The 13,619-nt window shown below is 40.4% G+C and overlaps 1 protein-coding gene across 2 annotated transcripts in view; it reads left to right on the top strand.

Annotated features, from left to right (window-relative positions):
• The window catches only part of LRBA (LPS responsive beige-like anchor protein), a 920,035-nt gene extending 906,705 nt beyond the window's left edge, over positions 1–13,330 (top strand). For both annotated transcript variants that reach the window (XM_073576254.1, XM_073576253.1), the window contains exons 54-56: positions 13–209; positions 10,889–11,040; positions 11,469–13,330. In XM_073576254.1, the coding sequence (XP_073432355.1) occupies positions 13–209; positions 10,889–11,040; positions 11,469–11,559 (440 nt within the window). In that variant the 3' untranslated portion in view covers positions 11,560–13,330. The remainder of the gene's footprint in view (positions 1–12; positions 210–10,888; positions 11,041–11,468) is intronic.
• The last annotated feature ends 289 nt before the right edge of the window (positions 13,331–13,619 follow it).

Below are 13,619 nucleotides of genomic sequence, written 5' to 3'. Positions count from 1 at the left end.
TGTGTATTTTAGAAGGTCCTTGTTTGATACATTCTATGAATGGAGACCTTTTGAGGACACTGGAGGCCCCAGAACATTGTATTCGACCCAAACTTATCCAGGTCTCCAGAGAAGGACACTGTGTTATATACTATGAGAAGGGGCTTTTCTGTGTATTCAGTGTGAATGGGAAGCTCCAGGCCACAAAGGAAATTGAGGACAATACACGGGTAAGAAACAGTCCCCGAAATAACCTCAAACAAGTGTATATATTAGATGTATTTTACACACATTTTATATAGAGAGAGTATGTGTAGATATATATTTCATGCTGTATTATCTGAACATAGACTGAATATATATATGTGCTAGATTTCATAATACAAACTGTATATTATTAAATGTCTTAGCCCTGATGAGTTTGGTATATTTGCTTTAGAAATCTGTCAGGCTAGTTATATAATCCTTAAGTAAGGATTTTATGAGTCCAGATACATTTTAGTATTAGACATGAAAACTTTCACAAATGATTCTGCAGACAGCAAGGAAGCCTTCAGTGATGAAACTTGTTTTGATACCAGTCATTGAGGCTTCTCACAAGGGCTGGAACCTGTGTTATCAATCAAATCAAATTTATTATCGCCAAGTACATATTACATATATAATTATATAAATATATTATTAATATTTGTCAGAAAATAATTACACAAGCCTTTAATCAATGGCTTCATGTGACCTTGTAAGGAATACACTGGAGAGTGGAGAGACATACAAAATCCTCGCCGAACAGGTCGGTTAAGGAATGGGTCCATCATAGGCAAACTCGGGCCTGATGTTAGCTAAGCATTGTCATGTGCCTTGGCTACATTGTACTCGGAGAAAGACATTATTTCCAATGCTCAGCACTTGATAAAGTTACAGTACCTGATTTAATTTTTTTCTAAAAAATATATATATGCGGTATGTATTTAGGACTTCTTTGGCTTCAAAACTGTGTCTTTTCTTGCTACTTTTCAAAATTGGCTTGAAAAGCTATAGAGGTTTAGCAGGGAGGGGGCCGCATGGTCAACAAAAGATTGAAACAATTTTTTTTTACATTTAAAGCCTTAAACCTCTCAGAAAACTACACAAATTCCAATTTCAATTCCTATCTTTATAACAGATCACAATGTGCCAAACTGACTAAGAGATGTGGGTTCATTTTATTTCAGTTAAATTTCATTTTAGACCATCTTAATCTCTTCCATGGTGTAATGGCTCTTATATGACACGATATATAGGGCTTTTATGCGAGTTTGTCACCAGGTTTTTGCTACCTCATTTGAGAGCAGCATGTTGTAGAGACAAAGACCCTGATTCCAGCAATGTATAACTTACAAGGCTGCTTGAGGTAGTTTTCATGAAATCACTGATCTATCTGCAGCAGTTCTCTGAATGCTGAGCTCTGTATAACACCCCTATACACACACCACTCACAGGCAGTTTTGTCGCTACCAATCAGTGGTGAGGGTGGGGTTATACAAAGCTCTTGAATATGTTTGACTACCTGGAAGCAGGTTTCCTAGTCCTCTAATGATATTCTCCTGCTTACAGTGATTTTATCATAACTATAGCAAGCAGCCCAGTAAGTGACACTTCACTGGAATCAAGGTTTCTGTCTCTGCATTATGCTACTCTGATTAGGTGGCAAAAGCAGACTCCTTTTAAAGGTAACCTGTAAACCCTCATGTATAGCATTCTTGAATGCTGTCTACAGTATATGTCCCCAGTGCGCTCTTCGTTAAAAAAAAAAAAAAAATATAGCTTTTATTATACTCAGCTATGGGGCAGTCCGGTCCAATGGGCGTCTCTGTTCTTGATTTGGAGAGTCCTCTCTACTTGCTTCATGTGGATGACCCGTTCTACGTCATCCATCCCATGCTTCGCTCCCCTGCGCAGGCGTACGTCTCTGAACTGTTGAGGGCAGAGCAAAGTACTGTAATGCACATGTGCATGGAAAAGCAAAACAACGCTGTCACATGGGCATTACAGTACTTTTGCTCTGCTCCTGGCGGGGCATAGAGAAGTACACCTGCGCAGGAGTGTGGTGCCGAGGACACTGTGTGGAGACGCGTCATTCACACAAAGCAAGGAGAGAGGAGGCGCAGGATCGAGGACCACAACACCCATCGGACCGGACCCCTGTAGAAGAGTATAATAAAAGCTATTTTTTATTTTATGGAGAACGCATTGGGGACATATAGACCACATTCTAGAATGCTGCATATGAGGGCTTACAGGTGCTGGCCCTACTAAATATGGGAAAAACCTGGTGACTGTAAGAAAGAAAATTCATGGAAAAGCAATCCATGCTGGCATTGCTTTTTATTCTGAAATGGCGCTGAATCCTGCCACCCTCTTAGACTTACAGCTGAACATTGCATCTAAGGCAGCAACGCTTTCAGGTCTTGTGCCTGTAAAGATATTTGTATGAGACATTGCATATTTTCTAGCAGATGCTGGCCATGCTAACTCGATAGACTGATCAGAAACAAACCCTTCGCGGGACCTTACATACTGCGATGAGAGTAGGTTGTTTTCTGTCCCCTTTTGCAGCGTTGTAGGGTCCTCTGTTGTTTTCTTCCCCTTTGCAATAATAATGTTCCTAATCTGTCACTTTCAGTTGTGATTATGTTGTCAGCCAAGCTAATAAATCTGTGAAATATCTAGAAATCCCTTGCCAGCTAAAACAGTTTCTGCTGTGTTTCAGTGGGAGCTGGGTTTGTTGCCTGAGGCTGGGGAAGTCCGCAGTCCAGGCAAACACATGTGTACTGCAGCCACATGTTTTTTTCCCCCTCTTCCTTTTTTTTTTTCAAAGCAGTCCCTGTTGGGTTTTCGAGTTAAACAATCCACAGCCCCTTTTTCCTCATCTGCTTCTGCACTTTATCATGCTGGCAGGCAAGTGGCAACTGTGTGATTAAAGTCCAGCTCCCCCCTCATGTGTAATACCTGCCCATGGATGTGGCAGACTGATGTTTTCACTGCTTGCTTCTCAAGTAATAGGAAGGGGGGAGGGTGCCAGAGGTGAAGCCAAGGAAACCTAAGGTCAAGTCCGACTGCCATTGACTGAATGAGGGGAGTTAAACAGGTTGTGTTTCATGTGTCATGGTAAGCCCGAGCCCACAGGATGTCGACAAAAGTAACAATTTACAATCATCAGACGCAGGACAGAATTCTAATTTACTTTCTTGTAGGCTGCTCATGAAAACTACCAAGAGACCCCCAGACTGCCTGGGGACACTCGCAGCCTAATCAACGGTATACACCTGTTTTTGTTTTAAATGCTGCATTGCTGAGCAGAGCCCCGGCCAACGGCACGTCAAAGCACATCTACCATGCAATGTTTAGATGTCAGAATGAATAACTTGGATGGAAAGGAAATCCACTCCTTAAACCGAGCTGTTACCTGAGGCAAAGACACTAGCTCTCGCAACCCAAGGGATCCAATTATTTGCTTTGTCTGGAGATTGGAAAGGGCACAGTAGCTGCCTACAAGCCATAATCTGTGGGATAGAAGGGATTTCTTTGTTTGTGTTTAAGTAAATAATAGACGCTTATGGCAACAATGTTGTTCAACGATACAAGTGAGGCTATTTGTCCTGTGTTCTCCAAGTGTCGACATTTCTTCCTGCCAGGGCGATGGACTGTGCGCGCACTTTTCACAAGTCCTGGCTACTGAGGCATGCATTAGAAGAAGAAACCAGAAAGATTATTTTGTGTCAAGCCAATTGCTATATTGGTGATCATATTTGTAAGCCATTAAAAGGGGTGTCCACTCATGAAATTTTCATTCCTCAACGTAGTTTGGTATCAAAACTACAAACCACACTATATCCACCGGTCCCAGGTTTACTGGTGAGTCTTCGCTGCTGCTCCCAGTGTCCGTCAGTGGGTGCGGCACTGACATATTGTCAACACCGCGGCAGCCAGTGAGCTCATTGACTGAGCGGGGCATTCTGTCTACTCTGCCAGAGCAGATGAGCTCACTGATTGCTGTTATCGTGACATCAGCATCACAGCCAACGCCAGACACCAGAAGCTTCAGCAGACTCGCTGGTGAACCTGGCAACAGTGGGTATAGCGCAGTTTACTTTTTTATATATACTATCCTCAAAGTTTACCATCACCGAAAGTGACTATGTAGTGCTGGCATAGCCTATCACTTTCTCATGGCAGCCCCACATTCTCTGAGTCCTGCTACGTCCCTGACATTTGGGTATCTCCATTTTTTTTATATCACTAACGTCAGGATGTGCCTCCATTAGAGACTCCATACATATGACTATACGGCCTCATAAGATGATGCGTTCCATTGGAGCCAAACATTTTCAAAGCACATGGTAGAGAGAATCCATTGCGCCATTCATTTCAGAAGCAGATTTCCAAAAGATCTAATTTCATTGTTTTGCGTTTTCTCTCCTTTTTTTTTTTTTACAAATTTTTTTAACATTTTTTCTCTCTAAGGTTATTTCTTATTTTTAGCATTCTGATCAGATTTAGTTCTTCAGTCTTTAAATAAATTTTCCCAAGTATTTTCCCGTGTTCTTTTCTTTTTCTGTGAAGTTCATTCTTTGTGAAATCTTTGCCATATTTCTTATCTTTTTTGCTGTTAGATTTGACTAACTCCCTATACAAGGCCTGTGATCATATTTACTTCTTCACTTTATTCTTATCTTTTCCTCCTTTACTCCCCCTTGTCACTTGATGCTAGACAGTCCACAGTAAGATTTTCTGACTCATCAGCTTTACATATCATATGTTTTCTTAACTTGAAAAGGTTAGTCTTATAGCATCTATATGTCATGTCTATGGAAGAGCAGATATGAGAAATAAGTCTATGTTCTGCATTACACGGCTGTATTTCTCTGCCAAAGAAAAAAGTCAGTTTTGCAGAACGATATGTATACTATATTACAACGTGATACTAAATTATAATTTTTTATTTATATGGTTATTTTATACTGAGGTATGAAGGAAAAGCAAAACACTATATTTCTCTAGTAGTATGTAATGGATCTGTTTAGAAATAGTGCAGCACGCATGGTATTCCTTCCACGCTGCAGATGGCACATTGTCCTACATATTCAGGAATATGGCCATTATTTTTGTTTTGATGGGAACTTGATTTAGTTTGGCTTTTGAGAAGGTGGTCTTCAGTATTTATCATTTATATCATACCACGTGCAAATACTCTGCTTTTTTACTGCCGTGTTCTTTTTTTGCAGATGTCTGCACCATAATATGCTATAGCAATCTGCTCTAATAATTACATTTTTCTGCTTCCTTTTTTCTAATTTTTTTATGCATTTTTTTGTGTAGAAACGCTTGGATACTTCATTCAAAATATCAAGATTGTTTCAGTCTCCCCATAGAAACCTATAGGGAAAAAACAGGTCATTAGTTTTCATGAAATCATATCCCTTTATTTCGTACTGTTAAAAGCAGATTTTCTATGCTGAAAAAATGTACTCACCATGGACTTATAGTTATTTTGTTCTTGATTTTGTTTTTAGAATTTAGCTCATTTTGTTTTTAGAATTTTCCTTCTGAGTCACTTCTTAGACCTTATTGACTTCTGCATCACAAATGTAACGTTTAATAGAAGCCAAAGTGCTCGTCTGGATCCGTAATACAACTGTTGCCAAAGGCGCCAGACCCGATTTTGCAAGGAAGTCTGTTATGCTGCTGTATTGTCATTGTTTTGAGAGAATGTATCAGAGCCTTAGATATATGCAAGTCTACTATACAATCAACTTGTTTATCCGCATTAATTATATGCTTAAAGGGTTGCCCACTTATGATTTAAAAATTAAAAAAAAGCCATTAGGGTTTAAAAAAAAAAGTATTCTCACCTTACTGATCTGTCACTGCAGTTGTTACATGCCCATCTAGCTAGAAAATTACCTGCGTACACTGGCTGGCTGGTAGATCAGGACTTTTTTAACATTTGCAATAATCAACGCTTTTATATCAAAGTGTGATATGGGATTGGTAACACTCATGATATCCTGATTGCCTTCCTTCCCATTATTTTACATTTTTATTATCCTGACCAGATATGCTAATTGCCTCTCCACAGAGGAAGGGAACATGGTGTCTAGTGCCACTGTTTGGAGGTAGCAGCCCTGCAAGTCAATATTGACCCTTAAAAGCAATGGTCCCCAACCTTTCTGACCTTGAGAGCTACATTCAGCTCTAAAAGAGGGTCACTAGCCACAATCGACCCCGAGAGAGACTGTTGCAAGTCACATCTAGGTCCTGCACCCTTCACAGGGGTAACACCCAGAGCCCCCATTACCAGTGGAATAACGGCTGAAGCTTTTCCACAGAAATGATAATGAGGCAGTATACCAAAATCAAGAGGTTTTCACCCTCAACAAGCAATCCCACCACACTGTCCCATCCAGCTTCAAACACTTCCTCTGACTTGGCAGTATCATTTGATCTCCAGCTTACCAGACTTAAGCCTCCTCTGAACCGTCAAGGCCAGAATATGCACATCCAGATCTTCTGTGCTGGGCTACTCATATAATTCACCGTCTGGAGACCTGCTCTTCACAGCTCTTTGCTAGTCCTAGTGTTAGTGCACCAAGCTGGCAGACAGCCAGGAGCCACACATCATGGGCTCATGAGCCACCGGTTGGGGATTCCTTCTTGTCATTCCATATGTATTAGAATATAAAGCCATACCAAAATCTCCAAATGGAACACCTCCATTTGGAGACAGTTGTTTCAGTGTTCTTGCTACCTGATATGACCTAGCATTCAGGCATTAGAACAGTGCAGAAGCCACAAGAGAGTGTTTTTATGGTTCAGATTTTCCTGTGGTATATATGGAATAAAAGTGTCATTTACTCATACAATCAGGCAATTACCGGTAGATCCTTAAGACATTTAGCACAACACCCTATATTTTGTAATGTGAAATCCAATACAAAGTTTATTTTCCTATAAGAAATGTCAGGAGAAAATTATAGTTCAGAACACACTGCCTTCCAAGTAGGAAGATTCTGAACCCTTAAGACACATACACACGTTAGATAATCTGAATAGATGGCAGTAATTTAATAAAGACACTGGCAGAATCATTTTCTTAGGTTATAGAAGGGTTAAAGATTAATGGCTTTAATTTGCCTCTTACTATAGAATTTCTCTCATAAAACACTTAGAATATAAAAGGCCATTGAACCGTGACTGGAAGGTTAATGGATTTTCTTCAGATGAATTTTCTAAGTGTAGCAAATAATTATTTGTCATGGTAATAATTGCAATTCAAAAATAGCCTCAGGAGGTCGCAGCCGAGCAAACAAGGGATCAGGATGAGTATTGATTTAGCTCATGTAATAGTCTATGGCGGTGTGTCTGTATAGGGATACAGCTCTTACACATCTGTACGTTCTGCACACACTGCAGTTGTTTAGAAAGAATATCATAAAGGACAAAAAGTTGTATCAGTTGTAAATTTTGTAGAACAGTTTATGATGGCAGCGTGTACTTCTGTAGTATAGAAAGGAGCCCAGATATGATAATGTATTCCAGAAATCGTCAGGATACTCATAAATCGTCCATAAAACTAACCACAATATCACCACCGGTCCCGTTGCTGGATACTGAAATATGGTGTTAAATCTGTTAAATCTCATTCTGTGAAAAGTTGATAAATATTTATTTTGTTCCTTCTTTGAGGATGACCCTTCTGCCGTTCTGTTTCCTTAACCTGCATGAGATACGTAACTTTTTTGCTTACTTAAAGGGGTTGTCTGGAAAACTAATTGTCCAGCAGGCAGCCTGATGGAAATACCGAGTGGAGCTGCACAGCTCAGCTGTGCTCAGTGTGTAACAGCCACTGCTGAGTGCTGCAGCTCCGACCATTGCATACTCAGTAGCAGCGGCTACACCTCGAATGGTGCTGGGCTATCCAGCTCTGTTCTATCTTCACATCCAAACAACGCTGTAGCCAATAACAGGTGATCAGTGGGGGTGTCAAGTGTTAGACACCCAGCGATTCAATTTCAATGACCTATTCAAGTGGTATTTTTGGATTGAATATGGAAAAGGGGGAAAATGCTTTTTTTTCCCATTATTTTGAGTGGCTTATCCCAAGATCACAAGAGTGTGGATCGTGTGTTCCCTGTTTCATTCGAATAGTGGAAGTGCATGCTGCTGATCCGTTGGTTAATGGTATTGCAAAAATTGACAAACTCTCCACTCGTCAATGTCTTGTGTCATATAGACTTCTAATGAAGCAGCCTCAGGCATGTACCTTATTTACATAGACTTGGGACCCCTATTCCTGTGATCGATGGTCCAAGCTTTAGGACCAACAGTTGGTCAGCATTTTATCATCTATTCTGTAGATAATCACAAGCTGAAATTGTGAGACGACCCCTTTAATCGACTTCTCCAGCGATGCTCTAGGAGTGCTGAACGCCTAAGGAGAAAAACCCGCACACCAGAAGACGTCACCCACTTCAAATTTATGTTAATGTCCTATAACACTGCCCTTCACCTCGCCAAACAGACTTACTTCACCACCCTGATCTCCTCACTAGCCAACAACCCCAAGAAACTTTTTGACACTTTTCACTCCCTCCTCAGGCCAAAAACACAAGCCCCTATCACAGACATTTGTGTTGATGACCTGGCCTCCCGCTTTACAGAAAAAATAGATAATATCCGTCAGGAAATCTGCTCCCAACCACCAAGTGCTGTGACTCCCATCCCGTCCTGCATCTCCCCTGGCTCACTTTCCACATTTGATCCCATCACAGAAGAAGTCTCCAGACTCCTCTCGTCCGGCTACATGCACTACCGACCCCATTCCCTCACATCTCCTCCAGTCTCTCGCTCCAGTCGTCACAACTCGCCTAACTGCAATCTTTAATCTCTCCCTCTCCTCGGGCATTTTCCCATCCTCCTTCAAACACGCCATCGTTACTCTATTACTAAAGAAACCTGCTCTCGACCCATCCTGCACAAACAACTACAGACCAGTCTCCAATCTCCCCTTAATCTCTAAACTTTTAGAGCACCTAGTTTACTCCTGCCTTACCCATTACCTCTCCACTCACTCCCTTCTAGACCCTTCACTGTCCGGCTTCCGCCCCCTACATTCGACTGAAACTGCACTCATCAAAGTGACCAATGACCTTCTGACAGCAAAACGTAACGGTGACCACTCTCTGCTCATTCTTCTCGATGTATCTGCAGCTTTCGACATTGTTGACCACCATCTCCTACGCTCTAGCCTCCAGTCACTAGGCATTAAGGACACTGCTCTCTCCTGGTTCTCTTCCTATCTTTCTGACCGCACCTTCAGTGTTTTGTTCTCTGGCTCCATGTCATCTCCTCTTCCTCTCGCTGTCGGGGTACCTCAGGGCTCAGTCCTTGGCCCCCTTCTCTCTCTACACAGCCCAATTGGACAGACCATCAGCAGATTTGGCTTTCAGTACCATCTTTATGCGTGATGACACAACTATATACGTCATCCCTCGACTTTACCCCCTGTACTACAGAACGCCAGTGACTGTCTGTCCGCAGTCTCCAACATCATGTCTGCTCTCTATCTGAAACTCAACCTCTCCAAAGCTGAATTTCTTCTGCTCCCGCCATATACTAACCTACCTAAATCTGACATTTCCCTCTCTGTGGGTGGCACCACAATAACACCACAGCAGCAGGCGCGCTGTCTGGGTATTATGGTTGACACCAATCTCTCCTTCACATCCCATATACAATCTCTTGCCCGCTCTTGCCGCTTACACCTAAAGAACATCTCTATAATCCACCCTTTTCTCACCATGGAAACAACAAAAACCCTCACTGTAGCATTGATCCACTCCCGCCTGGACTACTGCAACACTCTATTAATTGGCCTCCCTTTACTCAACTATCCCCTCTCCAGTCCATACTTAATGCAGCAGCCAGGGTCATCTATCTGGCTAATCGGTACTCGGACACGTCCGCTCTTTGCCAGTCCTTACATTGGCTGCCCATTCATTATAGGATCCAATTCAAAGTACTTGTTCTCACCCACAAAGGTCTCCACAGTGCAGCACCCCCCTACTTTTCCTCCCTCATTTCTGTCTATCGGCCTAACCGACCACTGCGCTCTGCAAACGACTTTCGACTAACCTCTGCACTAATCCGTACCTCCCACTCCTGACTCCAAGACTCCCGCGCTGCGCCAATCCTCTGGAATGCTCTACCCCAAGAAATTAGGACTATCCACAATTTGCATAGTTTCAGGTGCTCCCTCAAAGCACATTTGTTGAGAGTGGCCTATCACGTTCACTAATCAAAGTCATTCTATGTGTAAGTGTGCATGTGTAGTGAATGGGCTATCTCCATCCATCCCTCACTCCCTTAAGTTGGCTGGACCATCATTGTAAATACACACACCTGTACTTTGTATCTCCCCCACCTCATTGTAGATTGTAAGCTCTCACGAGCAGGGTCGTCTTATTTTGCCTTAATTAGTGTATTGTTAGCGTTGTAACTTATGACTTGTGTTTTGAAACTGTTAAACTTTAAAGCGCTGCGGAATATGTTGGCGCTATATAAATAAAGATTATTATTATTTAATATGATCATTAGTAAAATACCATATTTAGCCCTTATGACAATATCATCTGTTGTAGTATAGCTATATTCTATTCTTGCTACTGTGGCTGTCAGTCTAAACATGCATTAAATAATCCAGCCAAATTCATCACAGTTCATGATTTTCATATTTCTTTGTTTTCCAAAATGCCTAGTAATAAGAGATCACAAGAAATGTAAATGTGACAATGAAGGATCTTTTTTATGTTGGGTGAAACTCGTGCTTCGGTAATTGTGCTTAAAGCTTGTTGTGTGTTGGACCTTCTAGGCAATACTGATGAGCCGAGATGGACAGTACCTGCTAATAGGAGGAGACAGCGGAGTTGTCATGATTTGGCAAGTATGTGACTTGAAACATCTGTTTGCCTACCCCGGCTGTGATGCTGGCATCCGATCCATGGCCATGTCCTATGACCAAAGGTGAGTGATTCCGTCTAGTTGCCGTTGATGTCCACTGTTTAGAATAACTATCAGGCCTTGATTTTACACACAGAAGAGATATTATGAAAAATGACAATAAGTTTTCACCATAAATAATCATAGACTCTGTAACTTTATATTTTGTAGTCGCCTTCACCCTAAGCCTATATAAGTTATCAGAATAAAGCTCTAGTAGGCACAGCCCAGGCTATTGTGAAAGTTTTAGCAAAATTGTATAACTTATATTTCGCAAAGTCTGATAAATTGCCGGTAGCGGCTATTAATGAGGAGACTTCATAATAATTTTAAAAGCCGGTAGTTTTTAATTTAAATGTCGATGTCTCGCGCTTGTTAAATACATAGACACACACAAATATACACATTCTCCTTGTATAATGCATATGATTGTGTATTTTCATCACTTTCAGGTGTATCATGACTGGCATGGCATCAGGGAGCATAGTGCTTTTCTACAACGATTTTAACCGCTGGCACCATGAATATCAGACAAGATATTGATACCAAGCAAGCTGTGGATACATTACTGATGCACTGAAATGCTAACTTCTGTCAGGAGGTAGAAGCCATCTGCCTCTGCATAGGTCCTTAGAAGTGGCTATATTACATCTGAATGTAATTTATCAAAACTGAAATCCGCAACTATTTTTAGAATTAATTGCTATTTTTGTAGACCTTGCTTTACCTTTTTTGTGGGATGAGAAACTTGCAGAAGTATAAAGGCTGCTGCTGAGTTATGTAGTAAAATATATATATAAAGAAATATATATTTTTTAGTCCTAAGGAGACATTTATTTTCATCTGTGTTACTGGAGAGTAAACTTAACTTGGTGGCCGGATTATTTAGGCCAGGTCTCTCTCACTGACTAGCTTTTCACTATCTTGATTTTATTGGAGTGGTTGAGGAATACTTCTCTTGAGACATTTTAATCTGCATCCTTTCATACATTTTATGCTATCATGCAGTACCTTTTTTTTTTTTTTTTTTTCTTGGTTTCCTTTTTTTTTCCAACTGATTGTACTATTACAGCACTGAAGATTTCAGGGTCAGGGGAATAATAGCAATTTGTGGTTAATTGATTGTATAATAGTATAGAATTGGATTCCATACTTGGAATCCATACTTGGAAGTCTTTAAGTAATATATTACCCATAGGATTCTCATTAAATGGATGTCTAGGATTAGCACAGCTGCTTTTTTTTCCAAAACCTCACCCCTCCAGTCTGTGGAAATACCATGCACAACATGTAGAAAAGTGGTGCTGTTTTCAAGAGAAAATTGGCTTGTTTAAATAGTTTTATCTTGAAGGGGGATCTAAAATGGAAGATAATATCATGAATAATATGAAAAACTAATTATTGGCAGCATAACAAATGTGGTGGGATTAAAGTTTAGCTCTAATCGGGTAAAGCAGTTAAATGAGTTTGGTAAAAATGGCTGCTTTCTTCCAAATGTAGTGCAGCTTCTGTCTGTGGCTTGTCTCTGTTATTGAAACTCTGCTCCATTTATTTTAGTAGGGCGATACTCGACACGGCTCATGGATAAAACTGGCTTCTCTGTAAGAATGCTGCTAGGTTACCTTTATCTATAACTTTGGCTCTAATATTAAACAAAATGTTGGTGATCAGATATGGGACATTGGACTTTGGATATCATGTTCTTTCAGAGGAGCTGATGTTACCTCTCCCTTAAATGTTTCTTTTCATTTCTATGTGAATATGTTAATATCTAGAAAAACATACATGGCATTTAAAAATGTGCAGAAATTTTCAAGTGTAACAAGATAGATCCACATTTTCTATTTTCTTATAATGACTCTGATTCCTCCTTCTTAGTCCAGTGATTCTCCACCATTCTTCCTTGGTTACTATTAGTTGTAGTACCAAATGATGATAAAACCGTTTGTAAGACGTGTCGGGTGAACCCCAGACAGATCTAAAGTAATAATGTAAACTAACAACAAATATTGTCATTGCATAGTCTTTGCCTTTTTCTACAAGATTGCTGTGCAGAATTCTGTGAACCTCTTTGTGAAAAAAAGAACTGTATTGTTTCGTAAGTCCGTATTGCATAAAGATTTGTTTGTACTTTGTGATCTGTTTGTGAGCTGAACCTACATTGCTCATCTTTCTTAATCAATACTTTATCTACTGGCTTCCCGGTCCAGCTCACCTTTTTCTACTCATTCAGTGACAATCTTTTCATTAGCTCAAGTGTGGGATCCAGTAAGTCTGAATTGAAAAAAAAATAAAATTGAATTTGTAATTGAAATTTGTCGTTACGTTTCATTCTCAACGTGTGTGTTTGTATGAGAAAAAGTAAAAAAGAAAATTATGGTAGATCTTTTTTTTTTTTTTCTAGTTGTGTTGTTGCCCAAATGGACCTACAGTATAGGCATAAGTACCTGGGGATTCCGAGTGATGATATAACTAATCTAATGTAATTCCATCAGGTCCTACATAAGAAGCACAAGTGAAAGACTGAAGCCGTGCAGCACTCATCCTTCCAGCGAATATACATCCTGAAAGACTAATTTTGTATATCTAAGCATCCTTCCTTG

This window comes from Dendrobates tinctorius, unplaced genomic scaffold (genome assembly GCF_039654945.1).
Source record: "Dendrobates tinctorius isolate UK_male_01 unplaced genomic scaffold, ASM3965494v1 ptg000008l, whole genome shotgun sequence".
Taxonomy (NCBI): Eukaryota; Metazoa; Chordata; class Amphibia; order Anura; family Dendrobatidae; genus Dendrobates; species Dendrobates tinctorius.
Note: the sequence above shows the minus strand (reverse complement) of the source record. Positions and strands in the feature narration are given on the sequence as shown.